Raw genomic sequence first — 25,872 nt, 5'->3', positions numbered from 1 at the left:
CTATGGAGAGGCTTCAGTAACATCACAGGGATTAAACCTAAGCTGAGACAAACACCGGAGGACAATGCAACCCTTCCAGATAAAGCTGAACGAGTTTTATGCACGTTTTGATCGTCCGAAGGTCAATTTACCAATTCCGAATGTATCACTATCTCCACCATTTGTGATTACGCTTGAAGACACTTGTCGGGTATTAGGTCAACTAAAAGCCAAAAAAGCACCTGGACCAGATGGTTTAAGACCACGCCTTTTGCGGTCTTGTAAAATCGAGTTGTGCAATATTCTATGTAAACTATTCAACTGCTCATTGGTAACTAGTCATGTGCCTAATGTTTTTTAAAAATCCATTATCATCCCTGTGCCTAAATGATCGCCAACTACTTGTCTTAATGACTTCCGTCCAATAGCTCTGACCTCTGTTGTTATGAAATGTATGGAATCTTTAGTTAAGGGCTTCATTCAGTCACAGATGTCGCCAAAATTGGATCCTTTTCAATTTGCCTATGAGGCAAACAGATCAGTTGATGATGCAATAGCTTGGCCTGTACTTAAAGTGTCACAATTCCTCGACAAGAATACTCCTAACTCCTGTAGACTTTTATTCGTGGATTACACTTCGGCTTTTAATACTATCACACCTTTTAAACTTTATGATAAGCTTAGACATTTGAATCTTAATCCTTCAATTTGTCAGTGGATTTTAGATTTTTTATTGGATCGTTCACAAAGGGTAAGGATAAGACATCATCTTTCTAAATCACTTGTCTTGAATACAGGAACACCACAAGGCTGCATTCTCTCGCCTACGCTGTGCTCACTGTTCATCCATGATTGCGATACTCACTCTGATGACAATTTTATGGTGAAATATGCAGATGATACAACACTTGGCGGTTGCATTTTAGATGATGAATCATCTTATCGTGATGAAGTCAACCATTTAGTTCAATGGTGTTACGACAATGAGTTACAGATGAATGTTGAAAAGACCAAGGAGATCATTATTGACTTCAGAAGAAATCCCAGTAACATTCAACCACTGTGTATCCATGGATCTGAGGTAGAAAGGGTTGACTCCTTTAGATTTTTACGCGTACATATGACTAACGATCTGAAATAGATAACCCACGTTGATTTCTTGGTAAGAAAAGCCCAACAACGTCTGTTTTGTTTCAGAAGAGTGAGGAGTTTCCGGGTCAGCCAAGGTCTGCTGGTGAAGTTCTATCAGGGCAGTGGTTGAGTGGTTGAATGTTTACAATCAGACTGAAAGCTTTCCCCATAGACAAAGACCTGCTCACAGCGATGGCACATCATGAGAGCTCTCAATGGCAACATTTCTCTCTTGAAAATTACTGCCATTGTGTTAATAGGCCACTCCGCAACCACAATTAGAAACTGCGGTGGTACCGCACTTGTGTGCCTAAACATACCTCTTTGAAGAGCAGGGCGCTGTTACTTGCAAAAATGCTGCATGCCTCCAGTTTAAGAACTGGTATCAAAAATGCCATAAACCTTTTGCATATTACCTGTAATAGAGGATCATGCCTCGTCTGTAATCCAAGTTCCTCGACTCCAAGGCAAAACGGCTGGTGGGGTTCAGTTTGGTCTTGCAGTTGGTCTTACAGCTGTCGTGGGAGAGTATGTGGGAAGAATTATCTACATTGCAGCAAATCGAATGAGTACTTAACCTCAACCCAATTCCCTTCCTAGATCTATCAAATTCCCATAGACTTGCAGATTTTGCAGGAATAGGCAGGATTATTGTTGGAGATGGTGCTCAGCCGGGTATTACTTTAAATGAAGCTTGAGGTCCTTTTAAAGATTTGAAAACAATTTCTGTTGGTGTTTTCCTACAGAGGTAAGATTTCTGCAGCAGAATGACATTAAATACCTGATCTCCATGCGTGGCGGGGAACCGGTGGCTACATATAACACCTGCGTGAATTCAGCCTGCCTGGTGTCCTTGAATACAATCAGTTTCAACTCATAGACCATCTGCTCATGCATGTAATATGTGTCCATCACCATGGTACCTGACGTCACGTTCAACATGCCTACACAAACGAATGGAACGTAACAAACTTAATCTAACAACTAAAATATTGCATTTCAAATTTGATATAGAAGAGAAACTGGCTTCAAAGAGCTTACATTGGATTTGATATCCTCATTCTGATGTGTTGCTGCATGGTCAGGACTTTCAACATTTCCAAATAGCTCATATTTTTTTAACCCCTGAACGCCGGGCTTCTTTTGACTGTGACTGCTGGGCTGTGGTATGCCCAGTATGCAAAGCTCTGTCCAGCAGCAGGCCCACATTGAAACCGCAGGTGCATGATGAATAGAGTGTATGTGTGGTATGCACTAATCCTAACACAAAGCCGCGGCTGTCAAGGGTTGCTGGGGTGAAGGGTTAACAGGGCCAGTATAAATCTTCTTAGCAATAAACAAAATCTTTGATTTAACACTGAAAGTACATTACAAACCTTAATTTGCTACAGGAAGAGTATTTATGCATTGTACATGCATATCTACATGTGGATTTGACAGAGCAAGTTTATTATTATCTTTCGCACGAGGTGCAGAAGGCACGTGAATCAAATCAACAATTATGTGGCTGCTCAGAGATCCTTTGCCACGCTGAGATAAAGTGCAAACTTCATTGGCTGTCTTGATGAAATGGACTCACCTCCATATCCTGAAGCGTCATACCCATATCGTCCAAAGCACCCCCCTAGGTCGCCCTTCTCGTGGATGTAGGAGGCGTTGACTCCACCCTCTTTCAGCATTACTGTATAGTCGTCGTTCCACTCCTGATAGGTTTCATGTTGCCGGCGGCACATCCAGACGTAGCGTAAGCCAGAACGGTCGCTGGGGTCCACGTCCGGATCTAACGTCTCTGAGTATCCGTCAACTGGTGCCTGGTCATTCCAACGAATGATGCGCTCCGACCCTCCCCCAATCCTGACAACCAGCGGGGTGGGAACCACTCGGATGGTGGTGGAGTCGATGGACTCGACCCCACGCTCTCCCCACATGGAGACATTGAGTTCGAAGCGATACAGGCCGTATGGGAGGACAAATTTCTTTACTGCCAGCTCTCGGCGGGTAAAACCAGCCATCTCAGTGTCCCCCAAGTCAAAGATTTCTGTCTCCACGCCATTGTTGTCGTCAATGGAGAATGCCCTCCAGGTGTACATGGTGTACGGAGTTGAGGTGCAGTTAATCTTTACATAGGAGTAGACGTACACATCCTTAGATGCAAAGTACTCTCGGTGGCCATCACTGTCACAGAAGGGATAATATTGATCGCAACCATTGTTATCTCTGACATTGACTTCAGGATAGAAGCAGGGGCCTTTGGTCACAGCAGTCCGCAAGGTGACCGTCTGTTCAGAAACCTTGTTGTGGGCCCGGACAATTATTCTGAAGGCATTGACTGACTGGAAGATGTTGCTGAGAGTGATGTTGGGAGACCTCCCTGCAAGAAGGAGCCCTTCTAGGTAGGCATTGCTGACTTCTGTGAATCGGAGAAAGGGGCTCTGGAACTCCTCAGCATAACGATCCTCACAAGTCCGACGATGCCCCCAGAAGGCAATTTGGTTGATCTCTGACTGCTTGTCACGGAAGTCCACATAGTAGCACACATCCGTGCCAGCGTTGCCAGTGTCTAGCTCAAATTCGATGGTCGTGTTCCGGGCGCGAGGCCCGTGGTCGGTAAGCACCATGTCAAAGATGCCACGCTGGACCACGATGGTCTTCTCCACGACCACCCAGTGCACAGGGTTGGAGACATTCAGCGTGATGGTGTACACACCTTTTTTGGTGTACCACCAGATGGCCCGCGGTTCGGTAGTCCTGACAACGTAAGGGGGCAACGTTGTGGGTGGTTCAGTGGGTGGGGTAGGGGTGGTCACACCCTCTGTTGTGGGGGGCCGTGTGGGCTCCGGAGGGGGACAGAGGGAAGGAGTAGTGGTGAAGTTATTGCGGAGGAGGTATTCACCGATGCTGGACAGGACATCTAAATTCAAACAAAAATATTCCTTCAGCTCATCCACAAGCTCCATCAAATTGACATTTTGAAGGGATGTGTCATTTTCAGGACGCGTCAACTCAAAATGAGTCACATTGGTGAAATTCTGGACTCCTTCAAAGGTTCGGTTGTACAGCAGATCGCCGATAAAATTATCGTATTTCTCACACAAGTCCCTCTGGGTTAGTAGGACTACCGGAGTGACGTCGTCGCAGACTAGCTCATATATCGGGCCGGTGGTGTTGGTGGTGTTTTTGACACAGTAGATGGATGTTGTGTTGATCACAGCATCAGAGGAGTTCCACATACCCATTAAGGTGCTATTTGTATCAGTATTGTTCACCATGACACAGTACATATCGGTGCCGCTCTCATCTGTGGAGTTCAACCAAGTCCCATTCAGAATCATGGAGACGTTGACCATTACCTCCTGATAGGAGCAGTTTGGTATCAGGGAGGCATTCATCACTTCAATTTTGGCCTCATCTTCCAGAGTCAGTTCATCCACAACATTGCCCGCCCACTCCTCTATGGTGTACGTGCAGTTCGGAGGTAGAGTCGTTGCGGGGTAGGTGGTGAGGGGTAGTGTGGTCGGTTCCATAGTCGTGGGCCCATAAGTGGGGCCAGGTGTGGTGGGTGGAGGCTCGAAAAACAAATCGCCAAAGTCCCAGGTGTAGGTGAGCCCAGTGCCAGATGCCATGGTTGCCTTGACAACGATGGCCTCTTCCAACCTGAAGTAGTTCTTGCCGACATCAAATCCTTCCTGGTCAAACGTCTCGTTGCCTGTAGAGTAGTCTCCATCGATGATGAGCTCATTGTAATTGACCTCCTTCTGCAGTTGGGTGATAGTCTCGTAGATCCAGATGTCATAGAGGAGGGTCACATCGCTGACAAGATTCCAAATGCGGATGGTGACATTGTAGTGGCCCCAAGTGTCATAGTAGTGGGTCTCGCTCACGACGTGGTACTGCGTGTCAGTGTCCTTAGAACTATCAGCCCTGTCCATGTTCAGCTCTCGAGCAGGGATGGTCTGGCCGTCTCCAAAGTCAATCTCATAGGATGCTTCGGTAGGGAAAGGGACAGTTTTGACAATTAGGAGATGAAAGGGTACACCAACATAGATGTTGGCTACATACAGGCGACTTAGCCTCCGGCCGATCCACTCCATGCCCTGGACTGGATACTGGACTTTCACTGGTTCAGGTATGGTGTACTCTACCTCTCCCAGAAGATTGTAAGCCACTACTGAGACGTAATATGTGCCTGGTTGTTTATAGGGGTGCCTGCGAGTCCTGGGGGCCACGATCCCTAGCTCTACTGGTTCGTCAGAATCCTGGAAGTACCACCTCCACCTGACGCGGGAGCCCCAATCAATGGTGGCCGTGAGCACTGCCTTCGAACCGACCCTGATGTGGAGTTGTTTGCAGGTCACAATCAGGCCAAGAATGGGCTTCTCCATTTCAATCTCCTGGGTGAAGTTCATCCAGCTCACCAGGTTGGAGATGTTCACAAAGGTGGAGTACGGGCCATGCACGGCAAGGGACAGGTTATGCACGACGGGGTTTGTCTCGGCAATCGGGAAGTCTTCCACAGGCTCAATCCCCTTTGCCAGGTAGTACTCAACGGTGGCATCGGTAGGGGGCATGGACTGGTCCCCATAGAACAGGTACTCATAGCGGATGGTACCTATCTCCATGTAAGGGATCACACCAGGCGTGTACACAGTCATAGACAGATCGACCACCGGATTCTGGACCTTAATTTCAATCCAGATCAACTCGTCGCTGACGGCGCTTGTCGCGTGAATGGTTATGTTGTAATCCCGGGCGACTCCAAACTCATGCCACTGAATGTAATGGTCCCCATCCGGCCGCTTCATCTCAATGTCCTGGAAGGTCTTGGACCAGCCATCATCAGTGTCCATGACCATCGTCAGATCGGAGCCGATCTCCATGTCAAATCTAATGGAGATGGTCGTATAGGGCACAATGTACATCTCGGACACCTCCATCTGGAAATCTGTAATGGCAAACTCCACTTGGACTTGCACTATATCCGTAATTGGACCGCTGACCAAGTTCCAGGTGGTCAGCTCTAAATCATAAAACCCTCTGTCACTGTAATATTCCGGGCCAATGACAATGTACCCCTCCCCGTTCACATCATCCATGTAATAGAGTGACGGGTCGGTCAGATCTAGATCATTGCCCGCAAAGCTGCCAGAGAATGACAAATTAGTGCCCGTGTCAAAGCCGACCCCGATTATTTGGGTCTCGCCAAATTTCAGCGGGGGAGGGTCAATGATGTGAAAATTGGTGATCTCAATCTGGATGACCGCCATCGACTCAAGTAAGGCCCAGCTGACCCGGTTAGAAGCATTGACGATGACAGGATAGTAGCCAATTTTCTCGTACACCGTGTAGACACTTCCCAGAACACCTGTCAATGAAAAAAAAAAAAACCAGAAAGATCGCTGGGATTTGAGGTGGGTGACAAGAGGGATTAAAGTTCAAATTTCCTTTTTTAGTTTTCTACAATGGCACTGATGAGACATTTTATAACTGACAAAATTTGAAGATTCACACAGTACAGTTTTATACCAGCCCTGAATAAATCCTCTTTATGTTGTAGTTACCCTTTTACTTTCTCACTGCGACAACAAGGACAACTGAAATGTTCTGTTTGTGAGAAAAGCCAGACAGGACCTACACCGCCTGTGTAGCACAGCGCACTGAACAGCAGTGATCGTGCCTACTGCTCACACATGTAATTCGGCAGTGTATTTAATAGGGGGTATTCAGCAGCTACAATGCTGAATATATGGAATGAGCCAATGACACATGGTCAATGGCCCATCAATTAGACTATGCAGACTTATTCAGGAGTTGTCAAAATAGCAATTGTCCCATTGTCAGCATACCATTGTATTCAACTGCAAGACGATCCGAGAGATTCCGTGCTGGCTCCGTCATGGGTCCCACGCCATTGTTACCATTGATGGTGACATTGACGCACACCCACTGGCCTGAGGGTGCCGATGGGGTGGTGGTTTGAATCACTTCGTAAAAAGGCGTCGTGCTGCTGAAGGCCGTCTCGTTACCGAACGTCAAGTTACCAAACGTCATGTTACCCAGGGTCCCGTTGTCGAAGAGCACGGGTGGGGTGGTGGGCGGTGCTGTGGGTGGGAAAGTGGCAGCCACGGTGACGTTGTCCAGGACAAAAGTGCAGTTCAGCTGGTAGATAGGCTCGACCGTCGTTGTGGGTGGTGGTGGTTCATACAGCAGCATGCCAATATCAAGCACCTCGTCGTGACGAAGAAAGAACGTGGGAACTATGCCGTCACCAATATTAATCTCGTAAGTCACATTTGTGCCTGCATGAATGAAAAGAATTCCAATATCGTTCAGCACCCTCGTTAATACTGACCGTTGTAAAACCTTTCACTTGTCACGTGTCAGAGACATAACCTGTATCAGCCGTTTTCTCTGAGAAGCAAAAAACAAGTTCTACAAAATGTGCAGTATCCTTCAAATCAGGAAAATGAGAGAAAAACTAGGAAATACACCGTAACAATCTCCTTTAAACTGCTTCTTAAAGATGCCACATCGGGAAACAAGGCCTCATCTCACGCAGCAAATCCAAGCAGTAGCACTCCCACAGAAATGATGCTGTTTGCTTAATTTCAAAAGGAACCAATCTTTCCAGCTTGAAAGTTTTTGAGAGCCTTAACTATCATCGAGACAACATCAAAGTCAGACCGTTGACAGGCACGTACACGTGCAAGTGTAGTTCTCTATCTGTGAATTTATCCGACTGTCTTGTTGACTACAAGTACTTACCCAGCGTCATGCCAAAGTTGATGACAGTCTCCGATCCAAAGATCTTGGGTGTGATGGGGTAGTCTGTCCAGGACGACTTGGGAACCGAGTCCTTCCACTCAAATTCTTGGATGCGATGCTGCAGAACTACATAATGCTGTGAGGAAAGAAAGATTTCAGGTGAGAGCTGATTTGTACATCAGGTGTTTTGCCCTGTGCCAACAATTTTATACACCCTTGTCAATAAGGGAATAAATATGCGATTGGTTGGTCTTAAACGTGTATTTATGACCGGCTCAGGGTAATGGACATGACTAATGGCTGAGCCACAGGCGAGGGCGTTATCTGCATTCAGTCTACTGAGCTGGTCTTTATTCCCATTCATAAATACCTTTTTAGTCAGAGGGTGAAAACAAGTCAATATATGAAACATTTCCAGCAATTTTGTTCTAGTATTTTACTTTCATTTTCCCAAACATATTTTTATGAAATATTCCTTATGCAAATTGCCTACTTGGCATGCGCACGGCAAGCCGCATGCACACAGACTCTTGACCAATCACAATCGACTAAACTGTCTTGCATCCAGGTGCCAGTGAGTGATTTATGCAGCAGGCATTATCACTTCTTGGTGGGCATTATCAAAAGTTAATACACGGTCAAGTCACACATTGTTAAATAGGGATACTGTCTGCAGTATTTATCAATGTTTACTAAAACGTTTGAGCAGAGATACTTGACATTATAACCAGCTAGAAACTGAAAAGATTTCTCTTCCACTTAAAACTAAACTAAATTTTTCCTACGAACCTTCCTGAATCCTCTGAAATTCCCCAACAAATCAGGAAACTAACAACATGTTCTTTGTAATGAACATTTTAAGGCCCCACATTGATTGACCTTCCTCAAATAGTAATTCCTCACAAACAAGGAAGGAAATTAATTACTCTGTACTGACCTAATTATAATTCATAATTCCAAAAGACGTTTTTCAAAAATAAAAGTTGAATAAAGGCCAACGAAACTATTATTCCTTCCGTCACTTTTTGCACGAATTCTCTTAGTTATCATTTATGAATAATAATGAAGTTGGTAACAGTGTGTCCACTGTCCAATTTGACTTTTGTGTGAAATTGACAAAAATTGTTCCATGTGGACTGAAGTTTTTCACATCCGAAGCAATTAAGGACCTTCAATCAGAGAGTTACCCACTTCATAAATGTCCTGGCTGATGTCATTGTAGGCACGCAGAGTGATGTTATAAACTCCATCATCCATCCAGGTGTAGTTGGTGAACATCTCCTGGGTGACGTGCTCGTCTCCATTGCCAAAGAACCAGTGGTAGGTCACCTCCGTGCCGAGGTGGGGATTTACAGTGAGGATTTGCTCCTCCGTTACTACGGCTATAGGGTGAAGATCACAAAAATGGAACAGATGATGAACAGCCCCACTTCCATACAATTGAAAAGACATTGAATGGTCAAAGTAAAATATCCAAGTGGTTATGGAAGTGATTTTCAAACTGTCGACAATGTTTATCTTGGCCCACTTGTAAATACTTTCACAGACAATCTCTAATATAGGTGTCCACGATCATCTCTACTAAAGGAGTCCTTTAAGAAAGACGTACCATTTCTGTGTCATGCAGTGAACAGTTTCTTCTCTGAGTACTCTGAGACTCCTAAGATGCATACTTCAAAATTTCAAGGACAATCACTCAGTGTCATGTTAAATTTGGACATTGCAAGACATATTCCGTTGTGTGACCAAGGGACTCACCTAGAAGGGGGGCATTGAATGACAACAGCGAGACTTTTTCCATGACCTTGATCTCCTGTTGCATGTCCCATATGCCAGAGGCCAGGTTGTTACTGGCATTGATAGAGATGTTCCGGCGGCTCTCCGGCCAGGTGTAGTTGTGGAAGACGTGCAGGTGGGAGGGGCGTACCACGTGGGCCTTGAGGGCGTGCTTGTAGGAGTGCGAGGATGCACCGGAGGAGTAGGCGACGTAACCACCGGAGAGCCGACTGCCGTAGTTGCTCGTGCTCGGAAGGATCTCAGGGCCGTCTGCGGAAGAGTCGGCCGACTGATAGGCCAGCTTGCCCGAGTTGGAGTTGTACCAGCCAATGACATCTCCGGCTTGGACATCCACCTGCTCCGAGCGGGTCAGCGTCAGGAAGTTGCGACCTGTGTCAGAGAGACTATAGGTGATCTCCGACAGGAAGTCATAGTCCAGCGGCAGGCCGCTGAAGACGTGGTGACCCTCCAGGGAGCCGTCCGAGTGCTGGACGCAGTCACGGCGGTTGAAGCTGAAGCGGCCCGCGTCCTCACAGGTCTTGCTCCAGATGCTGGCCTGCTCCTGGCACTTGACACTTGGCCTGTGGCAGCTTGCTGTACGGTGGCAGTACACCTCATTATTGGTGCAGCGCGGCCGGTAAACCTTCACGTAAAGGACACATTACTCGTTTATAATAAAACGAATGCAATTAGCTAATAGCGTCCAATCAAAAAATGTCAAAGTGCCACGTGACCACATGCTTTCCCCCCAGTTGGCCACCACTACTGGAGATAGGCATTTGGTTAGCAACTGCATGTCATGCACTACAGGCTTATTTTCACATACAACACATGAATTATGAACATAAACAAATGGCTGAATGGGGAGCAACTGTGCCGGTTTGGTTGTCGTCTTTTTATTCCGGATACTTTTTGTCCTTGATCATAATTTTTGAAGGCTTACCCACTGACTTTGGGTGTTACACTGAGGTCACTGCCTGTGACAAAACCAGATGTATGTCGGGTCACGCGGGTAAGTGACAGCACTCAATTTGGGTTTTTCAAAAAGTCTGAACAAAAATTTTGCAGATGATGTCACATTACACGTTTTTTCGGTAATAATTTCTGATGAGCAGTTCCGTATTACTGGATAAAGGCACTGTCCGGCCACGTCCAAAAGTAGTGGCTGTGGCTGTGAAGAATGCAAACAACACATGCCCCCGTGGAAGCCACTGGGTTGCACCAGCAGCCGCTTCCAACAAATACAAGTGTTGATCACAGCCATAGTCAAGTAGGCTGCAAGGAATGATGCATCCCAATCACTTGGCTACGGCTTAAAATTACACATCACTCTATGGGAACTGGCTGCGGCAATTACCATAGACTCATGCACAATTTCAAGCCACAGCCGAGTAATTTAGACAATTGACCACAAGAAAATCAACTCTTTGGGCACACCTGAAGCGTCACTGTGCCTGTAGTGATTGCATTCATCTCCCAGGCAACGATGCGGCCATCATGCTGGATCACCGAATTGATCATGAGGTAGACGCGGCTCGTGGGCTGGTTGTTGAGGGACTCATCCTGGTCAAGCATCTGGCCATAGGAAAGTGTCGCGGCATCTACACGAAATAGACAATCATTTCAGGGACCCCAGAGCAAGTTAAATACTCCAACCAGTTCTTGCGATATTCATGACAGCTGACCAATGCTTTTACAAGAGCAAACCTCCCTAGGGTTTGCTTACGAAGGCAGGTAGCCTGGCAAGTTAACAACTCCCTTTACAATTTAACATTCCCAAGTCACACAAAGTCTTCCATTGTTCAAGAAACCAATGCCACATGCTCATCTGGTCATCTATGGCCATTGGGCAGTAAATTTACTTTACAGTAACTGTGCCTCAGTTTTCTTACCTATATTATGTAATATCCTCCAAAACCTTTTGGCAGAATACAAGTAGAACAGGTAGTTTGGGAGAACTAAAACTCAATTTTTAGGAAGTAAAATACAGGTGAGTGTAGTAACAAGACTTTCTTTTATTCCTTACAGCTTGAACACTGTCCGAGCTCCTAATTCCTGTGTGACTGCCCCCTAGCAATCTTTGGGGTTAAGTTCCCCATAATTAAGCGGTACACACTCCAAAGCAATCTTTACCCTCTGCAACAAAAGTCACAACCCGGCCGTCTTGAAAATCCACCGTCGCGCTCAGGTTGGTGCCCTGGTAGATGTAGAAATCGCAGCCAAATCTGTGGTCGTATTCCACGGCCAGGGGGCAGTCCACCTGGACGTCCGTCATGTTGGTTTCCACGGTGACACTGATGGTCTGGTTCTCCTTGTTCAGCCACAGGTCGGTGGCAGTCGCAGAGATGGAGTATGTGCCAGGTTTGCTGCAATCAAAGAGAATAGTAGATGCTTATTCCCAATAGGCAGTTCAGTACCCCACCAGCACATGCTAAAAAAGAAGCATATCATAGGTTAACCCTAACCTTCCCTTACCACACAGAATTGAACACCAGTAAAGTGTGTGAATTTGTGGCACTGGGTACTGTACCCCTAAACTGCTTGTGCTTTAACATGGGTTCAGACATACCCAAAATAAACAGAGTCCAACAGTTTTTGTGCACAGTTTACCATATGGTGTTGGAATTTGTGTGAATGGGTATGGTTCCTAGTAAATCACTCTGGGGAGTTAGGGTTAATCAAAAAGAGTGCATCCTGACGTTTCAAACTTGGCAAGTTCTTCACAGGAGAGGAACTTGCCAAGTTTGAAACGTCAGGACGTACTACACGAATTTGGATTGATTCACTTCAGTTCTTTCCAGTCAGTGAGCGGTTTGCAGGCTAACATTTCATAGGTTATCAAAGACCATCAATACGTACGAGTTCAAGGTCAGCCTTATCAGCACAGCTGTACAACTCACACGTACTGTCCGTGTTCAAATTGGTGTGATATCATGTCTTTCCTGAAATGACTTTGCCTTTCCAAAATCTGAACTGGTTCACTTGAATGCTATCATTTCAAAAAAGTCTAAAGACACTGACAGTTTTTTAAAAAGGAAAAGCTTCAAATCATGGGGCCAGGAAGGAGTGAGGGAGGGTGAAAACTAGTTGTTTTTTCAGCCTTATCTTTTTAAGATAAAAAGATTCTACATGTACCATCCATCGGTACAGAATGAAGAAAATTAACATGCAAGGGGTTGAGGGCTCTCTGCATGAATCTCACAGTAGGCCTACATGAGATTGACACCTACTTGTACTTGTGGGAAGTTTCTGCTTCAGACAAAGCCAGATTGCTGAACCCATCTCCGTAGTAGAAGTCATAGGTCACACCGGTGCCTCGTGTGATGTTCCCAACCATGTCGACTGGCTGGTAGCAGACTTCCAAATCTGTTGGGGAATAAGTGGTTCTCAAAATCATACCTCGGTCCATTCAACAATTAACACAGTTGCCCCCCCCCCCCGAAGTCTCTCTAGGATGCTGGGGGCAGTGACATTTTTTTTCTTTTACGTTCATTCACAATTTTTACAGGCCTACATGTAAGTCATTTTTCTTTCAAAGTTTCAAAGGTTTGACTAAAAACTGCAACAAAATGAGGTGTAATTCATCTACAATTACCAATCCCGAGTTAGAACAGATTTTTCATCATCTTTTCAGCGGACAATTCAGTCTGGAGCATACTAGCAAGAGGCAAGAGTTCCAAATCTGGACCCCAGGCAGTCACCACCAACTTAACCTAATTACATGCAATGTCACCTCCCCTCGTTTTCATTGAAGACAAGCATGACAAGTCCATTCATTGACCCCCTGCATATGACGTCACGTTGGAGGGCATTTCTTTGTTCCTCTGGGATAGGCTCGAGTAAACCTTTTGTGCATTCATTGTCATTAAATCTAAAAAACAAAACATGTTCTCTGGAAGGGCGCTCAACAGAGGCCCTCTATTGGAAAAACTGATATTGTAAACTGAATATTAAACATTGGTCAAGAAATTTGTGGTGGCCAAATATAGAAGTTGGAACTCTTTCAGAAACTTTTTCTCAAGGATTGTGGTAGCTATCTGAATATGGAATTGTTTCACAAATGTTTTCATTGTAACCATTCGGCTGCCAACATTTATGGTCCCTTACCCTCATGACTCCCTTTAAATATTGCAGTTCAAGGCACAAAAACGGAGCACATTCAAAGATTGTGCGCAACACTTCTTGCACAGTCAGATTAAAATAGCCACAAGCTAATAAAAATTGCACAAGACAAGTAGGCCTAGAATCCCCAAGTTCAAATCTGCACACTTTTTTTTTTAGTTTTAATCAAAGATTGCACTGAACAATATTAAACGTTTATGTTAACATTTGCTGACTTGCATGACTTGACTACCCCCACAACATGGGCGAATCGGGTTGGCATAGTGGTTCTTTCCTCGCCTTCCACCTCTGCAGTCCGGGTTTGATTCCCGGCTCAGTCCACGTCATGCATGTGGATTGGCCTGGTGTAGGCCCTACTTGATATTCCGTGGGTTTACCATTTAGGCCTACCCAGAATATTCCTCTGCGGTTTTCCTCCCACCTCTAAAACTGTAACTGGTTCTTATTTCAGCGTGCCTGAGTCTTCAAAAATATGAAGTTGGAGCATCTCTTGGAAGAAGATATGGGGTCTGTCGTCCGCCGCGCTCTATCAGATCATGCCGATCCCTCGAACCATGCTCGAACGCAGCGGACTTTGTCGAAGCACGGGAGTTTTGCCACGTCTGCAGGCAGTTGCAACCAGACAGTGTAGCTAATTTACTATCTTTTTCTTCTCTATTGTACCTACTTTATTTGAGCACGCAAGGAGGTGTAAGGCCGTGACTACCGGAGAGGTAGTTCTGTCATCATGTCTGTAGTCAGGGCTGGGTAGCGTCTGGAAAGTAAAACTCCGCAACACATGGGCGCCGCCATTTTTTGAAAGTGTCAAGTTTTTGTAGAGGGCGGTAGACACAGTGAAACCGACGAGATCTTCACACGGACCTTCTTCACCCACCCGCTTGCTTTGGGTCCCTCCCCCGTGCCAATATACAAGGCTTTGTTTTTAATACACATCTCATGCAAGAATCTGCCTCAATATCTCACGGAACCAGCCGAAACGTAGGCCTTCAGCCCAATATCGACGGGCACCAACCCAAAGCAGTAAGAGTTGAAAAGGAAAAATCAATAACTTTTTACCCGGGGGGCTAACCGTAGCTCTTGTATTTTGAGACCTACATCTTCAAACGCATCTCACTTGGGTTAGCGTAAACAGACAGCTCCAACAAAGAAATCAATACGTTGCTATTTGCTCAATGCAAATACGATCTATCAGGGTATTGCAACCTGTAAACTGAGTGACGGGATTTTTTAGGAAAGAATATTCCTGATGGAGGCTTTGGTGTATAAGGTATGGAAAATGTTTCAAGTTTTAGGCCTAATTGTAATTTTGCCAGAGTTCCCAAATTGTCATTACCCGTCCAAAACTTCATCATATTTTGATTTATAAGCCTACAGGAGTTTCCCAGATGTCAGGACTTTCAATTACAAAACAAATAGGAACCCCCACCGCCCAATCCCATTGAAAAGCATCCGTGTTCTTTATTTTAGAACGGGAACAATCCTTACTATGAAGCAACCAGCAACTGTTCCCTTTACGGTCTATACGAAACTAGACAGATTTCTCAAATTCCAAACACGAACAGATGCAAGCGACTGCTGACCCTGCTGGACTCAACCTGACCCATTTAAAGAAAATGGGAAACACTGACAGAAACTCACCCCAAAGTTCTTCCAGAGTAAATCCGACGAGAACTAAACGCGTGGTAAAGACCTTATTTGCGAGCACGCCACCACAGTTGTAGAGTGGCTTCGAGGGACAGGGGAAGTCTGCACACGCGGTCGAGTTGCCTATCGCTGTCTGCCCGTAAGACTGACTGCAGAAACATAGGAAGCCTTCCTGAACGGCAGCGTATCTGTTGGAGTCAGGGCATACAATTTCATCAATGTCCTTCAGAAAGTTTACACAAAGCAACAAACAAAAATATAATCAAAGAGACCGAAAGGCACTGGGAACTACGCAAAAACTGAGACTTTAAACTTTAGATTTTTTTTAGCACACTAAGCTAGTTCTCTAATTTCAATCCATCCAGGTTAAAAAATCAATTCAAATTAAAAAAAAAGTTGGACATAAAGCGATGGAAACATACTCGCGTCGGTCAACGATGTCTCTTTTTTTGTGAGAGATGTGTCAATAAAACTGTTCTATTTGAAAGATATAAAACATTAAGTGTGTCACCAGACAGAAAGAATGTCTTTGAAAATACTGAATGACTTGCCGTCTGCCTTGGAGATATTTCCAGATGACTTTTAAGCGCCTGAATCATCGGTCATCTATCATTCTGTCCCTTTTGAATAACCACCAATTTTCACCACAATTATCATTCGTTCACTAATGTCACTCACGTGTATGATTTCTTGGCGCACCGAGCGATACATAACTCAGGGGTCATCTCCGCTAGGCCGAACTGGCCCACCGGCACGGTGAACTCACGGTCAGCGAAATTCTCCAGGAAACATCCCTTGTAACCTGTTCAGAGAAGGAGAAATGTTGGATCTTGAGAATGAAGAAGTGGTAGCTTGAAAGTAATCGCACTCTAAATCAAACTGCATCGTGCCCCGGTGATAAAGCAACTCTTGTAAATCGTGATCACTTTACTTGTCCGATTCAAGAAGAAATCGAAGAATTGGTTATCGATGGCTGTGCTTGAGGTTCCGGTCATACATCGTTAGTAATCTCTATAAGTATAGAGGGATATGGGGATTTTCACAATCGTGTCTGATAAATCAAGTTGGCTTTAGTTGCATCAAATGGGATCGGTTTTTTATTGGTGCAAATTTAATTGAACCTACCACTCTGACCAGAACACGGATTCAAGAATATCAAATCAAATGGACATAATGGATGGAAAAGGGTTCCGATGGCGAAGACTTCAAGAGACTCTATCAACAAAAAAAGGTCCAATGCGCATCCCGCGGATCTCAGAGGTGTAGCATACCTATCGGAGAAATGACCGCTTGGAGTGAGTAGGCCCTCGCTAAGCTGCTTCCGACGGTGAACTCGTCACCCACTTTGTAATTGTTGTAATCGTCGTTGGAGTGGCCAGTGTAGCGCATGTCCATCATTTCCGACGCGGAGGTGCCCCAACGGATCCGCGATCCGCCGCTCGCCCACCGCCATCCGATGACGTCCCCAGGCTCAAAGTACAGCCACTCAGCCTCGTTCTCGATCAGGTGCGTGTTGGCCTGATTGTTGGCGTAGCCGGAGGGTATCTCGGTTTCTCCCGTCAGACGAAACGTGGTCTTGGCGTCGTTGGTTATTTTGTACACGCCCGCCTTGAAGCCACCGTTGGTTGCCGCCCAGAAATTCCAGCCCTTGATCTGTTTTAGATGTAACGGTAGAACTTTATTTCTTAGTCTTACAACATTGTCTTCGACAGAAAGAACTTCACTCATATTTTGATATAATACATTTTTTAAATAACCTTTAAAAAAATTGCACAAAACGCCTGTTTTATTTTCAGACCACCTTCACAAGCGCACGTTGATTGAAATTACGGCGCCTAAAACTAAGGTTTAAAGTATCGGTGTTAACTAAGTTGTGCCCATTTAGAAGGCTGCTTCAACAGCATGAATGTCAGAAATCTGTGGGAATTAATAAAGTCGTCCGTCTGTCTGCAGAAACCATACTTTGGATCAAATCCCAGTTAATGCTAGATTGCTGAGAGATGAACATATCTATGAATAACCAATGTAAACTTATAGTGCAACCCCCCCAAAAAATTCATTTAAAATATTGAGGCAAAACCAATTATTTTCCTCCATACTGACCTGACCGTAGCAGGTGAATGGTTGGCTGTGCATGATCATGATGTAATTATCACCGTCGTTCGATGAACGGCTTTTAGGATCGGGACCGTGGATTTCTTGGTCACAGTCAACACTGAAATCTACAGGAAAAAGTACATAAGTCAAATTGTATCATCCCTCTATTAGAAACAGACATCAGAAGTAATTAATGTGAGGAAAGCACAGGTGGCCCGCTTAAAAGAAAGTCAACGGCCATCCAGGATCGTGTCAGTAATTTAATGCATCGTATCCGATTTGCTCTTTCTGTGCAGATGTGAACACTTTTGTATGAACAAAGAAATGTGATTCCCGTTGCCATACACTCGGAAAAGTGTAGAGGCGTTCTTCGATCTGAGCTGTCCAGACCTATGTTGGTTTTCTAAAATTTCAATCATTTCTTCCCCCCCCCTTCAGGTCCAGCGGTGCAGAGGTCACGCATGTTCGCCGCGCCCACATAGCGCAAGGAGGGGCCTCACATATTGCCAATCACATTATTTTGACACGCAGGTGGGTGTGGGTGGTTATAAAATTGTACATATAATCGAAGTTATAAGAGTTGTTTGAATCGGTGGGCTGCCAAGTTAAAATAAAAAGAAAGTTAAACTTGCTTTCGTCTTCGAAGTAGGCTTTGAAAGAGTAGGCCCTGCTGGTCGTCGAGCTGACCGAGTAGACCGACCCGACCGCTATGTTGGTGGAATAATCCGAAATTCCCGCATATCGCAGGGTTACGGACTCCAAGCTCAAGTCATAGTGAAGAGCCGGGTAGGCGTGGCGAAAACCCAGCATATCCCCCGGCTGGAACAAGATCCGCTCGTTGGCCGGCACCTCCACGGACGTGTAGCCGGCGTTGCTGGCCGAGACGGTGTTCTCACCGACCAGCTTGAAATAGTTGCCCGTGGTCTTCCGCCAGACGCCCGGCTTGAAGGGCTGGTTGAGCGTGCTGTAGAACACCCAGCCTTTGATGCGGCCGTAGCAGCTGAGCTCGGTGGAGTCGAAGATGTAGAGACGATTATTGGAATCCGAGATAATGCGGTCTTTGATGGACGCCACGGCCATTTCGGTATAGCCACAGTATGGCTCCTCTGTTATATAAAACAGTATAAGTCAGTTGTTAGATTTCATGAGGGGCGGCCTATTTTGGAGAGTGCGCAACCAGGGTAACGAACGTGAATTTGGCACTGGCAAATGTACAGGAGATGTTAGGAGTTACAGTTTTCAACACATGCCTGATGATCTCCTTTTGACTGCTGTAAATCCCCGCCAGGGTTAACCTGGACCAGTTCCTGTTGCAAATACAGATTTGTCGAGGACGCTATAGTTACTTAGAAATGAATGTCTTTCATCAACTCGTATTTTATGTGGCTCCAACGTGTCACCGTCGTACCTTAGAGTTGGACCTGCCCCTTTGTAACTATCTCACTTCTCCTGGTAGGCTAATAATATCGGATAAAATGATCGTCTGAAACTTTCCTTCGTTGTCATTCCTGCTAATTGTGACTTTCACAAACCCTTAGATCGACGCCAAGGATGAGATGAGGCATAATCTTTCGTAAGTTATGTAAAGTCAAAACTGAACAGTCCGAGATAACGCTTGATTAAATTAATCAAGTGATGAATCTGGGGCCTACAAGTCACGAAAATGAAACCACAGGATTGGAATCGCCGCGCAGTATTGTTTCGGTAGAAATCTGTCCGCAAGTAACTGTACACTCCCTAAGAAACAGGTATACAAAAAGTCACGCCACGTTTGATTCTTTCTCATGCACTGATGAGCCATACATACCCGCAAAGATGGACTGTATCACCAGCAAAGAAACCTGCATGGATACGCAACAAAACAGTACAGTTTATCCTTTCAAAACCATCTTTAAGAGATAGAATTGTTCAGGAAAATGCTCATGTTTATGAAATTCTCAGCAGTCGACTCACACCAACATGTTTTGAGATTCTTCGAAAGAGGCATTGGAAGTTTGACTGTGAAAAAGATGAATGCAGTAAAAGGTGGAACAGACTTTTATTTCAGACAAAATGGAGCCCAACTATGGACGAAAAGCCTTAAAATACTGTCAATTACGGGTCCAAACAAGCAACAAATTCTTTTTGGAGGATAAATGCCCCCTTCTTATTTTGCTTGACCAAACAGGCATTTTTTTTCAAAATTGACTCACCAGAATTGCAATCCATGCAGCTGTAGACTTCATTGTGCTGGCCCAAATCCACAAACCGGCTGATGACGTAATTATTATACGCTGATATCACGAATCATTTATAGTTATTTCCCGACAAACGGGCCCATTTCTCAGCTCCTCACGAGGAGGAAATCTGAGTTTCTTCAAAATGGCGTCCGCTCTTTCCTCTTATCGCGATCTTTCTGTGCAGAACTCTACGGGACGTGCACCGTATTCCATAATTGATGAGGCCTGCATCGATTACTTTGTTACTTTGGATCCCAAACCCACCCAGTGGACAGACCCAAAGATCTGACCACAAGTATCGATTTCTGTGACGTACATTAATGGCCATTAATAGCACGCGTTATGAAAGTGGATAAAAGGCGTTCGAAAACATTACCGTGAATCTGTCGATGTGTCGCAAAACATTGCCATCGAAAACAAGTTTTAACAGGTTTATACGACATTGATCGGCCTGCAAAACATACCAAAAATATCGTAAAAAATTAAATGTTAGCAGCAAAACAAGTCCCTGAAACCGACAAATTTCGTTGTCTCGGTACCGCTTTCTTGGCTCGGAAAAGTAAGACCCTAAAATTTAGATTAGAATTGTGAATTCTGTTCTTGAGAAATGTTGACTTTCGAGCGTTTGTTAAAATTTCATTTCAGCTGTTAGGAAAAGACGTTATTCAGCTGGATACGCATAGCCTATCTCAAGTTATGAAGTTGGGATTTCAGTTATGCAAGTTAACTTTTCCGATAAAAACTTTGACGACAGACAAAGCAAGTTTTTGAGCCGCATGGTAACAAAGCAAGGAGCCTTCTTTGCGATCGATGACCAACAATAGTCAAGTTTCACAAGACATCGATGCAAATAGCCAATGGCAAACGACAACCGCCAATCAACGACGGGACATTTGCATGTTGCTGCGCACGATTATCCTCATTAGAATATACTGATAGCTCTAGTGAGGGAATTCAGGTTCGTTGTTTGGCAGCGGTCCAAGAAGTCCTCCGATGATAAAACTATAGGCCAGCTCTCCGCTCTCCTGACACTGACTTTCATTCTCCAGTCCTGGACAAAATAGTTGGAACACCTTGTGGGAAGCGCGTTGCAAAGATCCCCCTCTCCCCCGTTCAATGTTGCGTTTATTTATTGGACCAAGATTCGGCCCAACTTACCCAATGAGAAGCAACACTGACAGGGGGCGAGGGGGAGGCATGTTCCAACGAGATTTGTCCAGGATTGTCTCGAAAAAGTCTGCCTTGTCCTAATCCCGTTCGTAAGTGTGACGTCACTTCAGTTTTAACCATGCCCACTGTGCACGTACACTGCACATAGGATTAGATGCATTGATCTACAGTATATAGACTGCGACACTGCGTCCAAAACGCGTCCCGTGTATGCGTATTTTCAGGAGGGTATATGACGAGCGTTGCGAGTGCCGCCCGACTGTGCCACCCCTGGATCTCTCACTATTGAATCTCCGATAATAAACGTTATACGCCGATACTGAGATCACTGAGAAGAAATGGACCCAAGACGGTTGGGATCGGTTTCAATTTGGGAAAATGAATGAAAATAAATCAGCATCAATCCTGCAGCTAACTGCACTAAAACCTGGAAAATTGCCTTTTGGGACAAGAAAAAAATGCCCAGGGACAAGAAAAAAATGTGCTGAGGAAAAAATCCAAAAGTTATGCGGTGTTGACCAAGCATTCAGGCGCACGGACTCCTGAAATTCGTTACGAATCGCAGTTACCGGCTTCCATATAGGACTCTTCTGGGATCTCAGGGTTCCCGGCCCACCGCACTTCCTCCCTGCCCATCCATTTAACCCCCAAAAGGGTTCGAGCGACCATGCAAGGGAGGAAACGAGACAAGCCCCTAAGCCCTGGCCGCCGAGTGGGCCATAACGTCTCGAACCTGTACTAAGGTGCTCACCTGGACTTCGCGGACAGTGCCAGCCGCAGAGCTTATCCAGTAGGCTAAGGTACTGCTGGTATTTGACGGGGGTCAATTGGAGTCTCTTATAGCAACTGACTGACAGCAAGCGTCGGGAAAATAAAAAGTCAGTTCTGGGATTCGAACCCACCGTCTAACGATCGGACAACCGCGTGCTTAACCACTCGGCCATCTCTGAGATACTGCTTTTTGCTGTTCGTATTAATTAAGGAGATAACAAAGTCATTCCACTTACTGCACAGAATGTTGCTGTGTAAATACTGAGTGATTGAAACGTTATCCGCCCTGAGTCGAAGTGCACCCTCACCGGCGAAAGAAAGACAGGTGGCAATAAGTTTTCCAACCGGGTTCTAACGCGTTTGGCGTGCACGTATAATTAAAAATCGTTGCGCGTACTCTGCGTGCTCCGCGTCAACGCGCATAAACTTGCGAACCTATGCGGGGCGTGAGTACGAAAGGACTGTCGATTGCATTTCAAAACACGCCCTCTTTTATTCTTGCTCGGAGCGGATATAATAGAGATCAAGGGGTTACATGCATTGATCGCCATTTGCACGGAGCCATGGAACCCGATCTGCGATCGTCCAATGGGAGCCTGCAAGTCGTGGCGCGTCCGCCTTTGTGACAAAGTCACTTACGAACGGGATAGGGAGGGCGTACATCCCGCTCTTTGAAAATGCTGCACGGGCGCACGTGATAACAACCGCAACGGTACACCACCTCAACGGAAAAAAGGAGAGTTACGCACATCCTTTGTCATTTAATTTTTCATGTTTCACCGTTGTAATGTTTCATCTGAAACCCAATCAGAAAGTGAAAAGAGGTCGGACAGAATTACGTACTCATTATGTAGCCATATAGCCCTTCAGACCGAATACAAAACTTCATTTAAGAGAGATGTGTGCTGAAATTCTGTGGTGCACCGTTCACGATGCGCCTACCTTATCCCATTTTCAATGGCCAACTTGCCTCTTGTTGTTCATATTTGCGAACAGCAATGGACCCTTCCACTGAAAATAATCCTGTACCGATGGGTGATCATAACCCATAGCTCCTGTATTACTAAATAACTATGTATTTCCATATACTTTTTTTTTTTGGGGGGGGTTATGCTCCTGACAGGACATATTACCACACCTTGCCTATAATAGTCATTATTTATTCCTTTCCATAACCATGTAATGCTTACTGCGTCACACGGCAACGCCCGAAACAGCAACGCGGCAAACCCAGCCCTCCCAGGTAACACAGACCCACACTCATGACACCCACTGTCCACTCAGAAACTCACACAATCCTGGACAAAATAGTTGGAACACCTTGTGGGAAGCGCGTTGCAAAGATCCCCCTCTCCCCCATTCAATGTTGCGTTCATTTATTGGACCAAGATTCGGCCCAACTTACCCAATGAGAAGCAACATTGACAGGGGGCGAGGGGGAGGCATGTCCCAACGAGATTTGTCCAGGATTGTCTCTAAAAAGTCTGCCTTGTCCTAATCCGGTTCGTAAGTGTGACGTCACTTCAGTTTTAACCATGCCCACTCTACACGTGCACTGCACATAGGGTTACATGCATTGATCTTCAGTATATAGACTGGTTAGGACATTACGTCCAAAACGCGTCCAGCGTATGCGTATTTTCAGGAGGGTAAATGGCGAGCGTTGCGAATTTCGTTGCGTCTACTTTCAAAATGGAGTTTTTCAAAAACCGGTTGAGGTTTTCGTGCATCCAATCGTCAGATTTTGAAGAAAAACTGAATTCCGCACCTCGAATGGATAAAATTGGAAAGAATAATGGTTGAGATGTATGCAGCAGCGAATTACCGGAAATCAAGTCAAGTCAGGGTGTGAGCTCAACTTTTTAAGCGGATTAATACATGAATGAATTTTATTTCCATTTTGTTCACTGGAAATTCAAGATTGTGGCCAGAAGATCACTTTTCGTTTCAACGTGATGGGGGTTAGCCGCGAAAAAAGTTTTTTATTCGCCTTTCCCCAAAGATACTCCTAAAATAGTAGTAAGACTATGCGCTCAACTCTGAAGGTAGCCGCCCGCCTCTATCCAAAATGGGCCCGCAATTTTGGGGCTTTTTGTACAAGAAGTATCCGGACCTGGAAACTACCAGTCCAAAATTCGGGATTCATAGAAATACTTCTACAATCCCTCCTGATTGTGGCATGTCTTATTGTAAAAAACCCCAGGGATCACAAATTATTAATGAGTTTGCGCGCAGAATTCCAACCATTTGGTGAAATGCGTCCTATTACGACTGTGCTTCTCCCACATGAGTTTGAAAGAGCGCCCTCAAGTTTTGTGTTAAATATTACATAGGTGTCCAGTCTTGTGTGTGTGTGACATTCAGGAACTAAAGAGTAAAACTGCATGTTTTGTGAGATTATGATCACTTTGACATTTTCCTGTATGTCAGTCGTGTTTGGGGGGGGGGGTCTAGTTTTATGCCCTCATCAGGAGGCGTTACTGAACTACCCATACAAACCTGTTTGAAATAACAGGTACATTTTGGAAGTATTGAGTTTGAAAAGGGAGCTACTTGACTATGCCATTTTTGTAACTCCGAATTCCGATATTAAACTTATGGCCAATGAGGCACGGATTAATTGAAATGACAACATTAAGTTTCAGTCGGCCTGATCAAAATTAAGTCTAACATGGGTTACCGTGTGTGTGGGGGGGACAGGATGGCCTCTGCGCCTTTTCAGGCGACAATGGGGTAAAACCCAAAGCTAATACTGATTTGACATCCATTGCATTCTGGATGTCGTTTTCTGTTGTTGAAATTCGAGCAACTAGGCATTGTTCCTTTCTGTCGTTTTCATTTCATTCTTTTCCTGCTTGTATTTTTCGGGCAGACATGTCTGACTAGAGTAAGTGATGGATCAAACATTCGCATTCAAGAAAAGGAGCGGCAGATGCAACACATTTGTGGCAACTTTTGGGGTAACCCAAGAAGATATGGGACGTATCTTTTGTGAGAAATTTTCTTTGAAAATATCAAATTACTCTGCAGTTGAAAGCCAACGAAATTTGTTGTAACAAATGAAAATGTATTTCCATCAATAAAATAGGAAGGCGAGTGCCGCCCGTCTGTTCCACCCCTGGATCTCTTACTATTGAATCTCCGATAATAAACGCTATACGCCTGATAGCTTTTATACAGAGATCACTGAGAAGAAATGGACCCAAGACGGTTGGGATCGGTTTTACTGTCAAAAATTTAGGAAATGAATGAAAATAAATCAGCATCAATCCTGCAGCTCACTGCATTCAAACCTAGAAAATTGCCTTGTGGGTTCTGTGCCAAGGGACAAGAAATAAAAATGTGGTGAGGAAAAAAATCCAAAAGTTATGCGGTGTTGACCAAGCATTCAGGCGCACGGACTCCTGAAATTCGCTACGAATCGCAGTTACCGGCTTCCATATAGGACTCTTCTGGGATCTCGGGGTTCCCGGCCCAACGCACTTCCTCCCTGCCCATCCATTTAACCCCCAAAAGGGTTCGAGCGACCATGCAAGGGAGGAAACGAGACAAGCCCCTAAGCCCTGGCCGCCGAGTGGGCCATAACGTCTCGAACCTGTACTAAGGCGCTCACCTGGACTTCGCGGACAGTGCCAGCCGCAGAGCTTATCCGTTAGGCTAAGGTACTGCTGGTATTTGACGGGGGTCAATTGGAGTCTCTTATAGCAACTGACTGACAGCAAGCGTCGGGAAAATAAAAAGTCAGTTCTGGGATTCGAACCCACCGTCTAACGATCTGACAACCGCGTGCTTAACCACTCGGCCATCTCTGAGATACTGCTTTTTGCTGTTCGTATTAATTAAGGAGATAACAAAGTCATTCCACTTACTGCACAGAATGTTGCTGTGTAAATACTGAGTGATTGAAACGTTATCCGCCCTGAGTCGAAGTGCACCCTCACCGGCGAAAGAAAGACAGGTGGCAATAAGTTTTCCAACCGGGTTCTAACGCGTTTGGCGTGCACGTGTAATTAAAAATCGTTGCGCGTACTCTGCGTGCTCCGCGTCAACGCGCATAAACTTGCGAACCTATGCGGGGCGTGAGTACGAAAGGACTGTCGATTGCATTTCAAAACACGCCCTCTTTTATTCGTGCTCGGAGCGGATACAATGGAGATGAAGGAGTTACATGCATTGATCAGCATTTGCATGGAGCCATGGA

General features: G+C 45.2%; 1 protein-coding gene across 3 annotated transcripts in view; it reads right to left on the bottom strand.

Annotated features, from left to right (window-relative positions):
- The window catches only part of LOC110976208 (uncharacterized), a 48,322-nt gene extending 28,407 nt beyond the window's left edge, over positions 1 to 19,915 (bottom strand). Inside the window, exons 1-17 of one of the 3 annotated variants that reach the window (XM_087139281.1) lie at positions 19,704 to 19,915; positions 19,319 to 19,352; positions 18,144 to 18,617; positions 17,518 to 17,636; positions 16,686 to 17,067; positions 16,093 to 16,216; positions 15,409 to 15,602; positions 12,879 to 13,014; positions 11,782 to 12,014; positions 11,086 to 11,249; positions 9,631 to 10,291; positions 9,064 to 9,254; positions 7,873 to 8,008; positions 6,954 to 7,406; positions 2,690 to 6,472; positions 1,892 to 2,054; positions 1,527 to 1,625 (exon numbers count right to left, since the gene is read on the bottom strand). In XM_087139281.1, coding sequence (XP_086995407.1) covers positions 1,527 to 1,625; positions 1,892 to 2,054; positions 2,690 to 6,472; positions 6,954 to 7,406; positions 7,873 to 8,008; positions 9,064 to 9,254; positions 9,631 to 10,291; positions 11,086 to 11,249; positions 11,782 to 12,014; positions 12,879 to 13,014; positions 15,409 to 15,602; positions 16,093 to 16,216; positions 16,686 to 17,067; positions 17,518 to 17,636; positions 18,144 to 18,617; positions 19,319 to 19,352; positions 19,704 to 19,736 — 7,379 coding nt within the window. In that variant the 5' untranslated portion in view covers positions 19,737 to 19,915. Of the gene's footprint in view, positions 1 to 1,526; positions 1,626 to 1,891; positions 2,055 to 2,689; positions 6,473 to 6,953; positions 7,407 to 7,872; positions 8,009 to 9,063; positions 9,255 to 9,630; positions 10,292 to 11,085; positions 11,250 to 11,781; positions 12,015 to 12,878; positions 13,015 to 14,191; positions 14,409 to 14,437; positions 14,556 to 15,408; positions 15,603 to 16,092; positions 16,217 to 16,685; positions 17,068 to 17,517; positions 17,637 to 18,143; positions 18,618 to 19,318; positions 19,353 to 19,703 lie in introns of those variants that run through there. The other 2 variants (XM_087139282.1, XM_087139283.1) reach the window with 2 other exon arrangements.
- Positions 19,916 to 25,872: the final 5,957 nt, after the last annotated feature.

The sequence above is a fragment of the Acanthaster planci genome, linkage group LG07 (genome assembly GCF_054643075.1).
Source record: "Acanthaster planci isolate LZ-2023a linkage group LG07, COTS_SCS, whole genome shotgun sequence".
Classification (NCBI taxonomy): Eukaryota; Metazoa; Echinodermata; class Asteroidea; order Valvatida; family Acanthasteridae; genus Acanthaster; species Acanthaster planci.
Note: the sequence above shows the minus strand (reverse complement) of the source record. Positions and strands in the feature narration are given on the sequence as shown.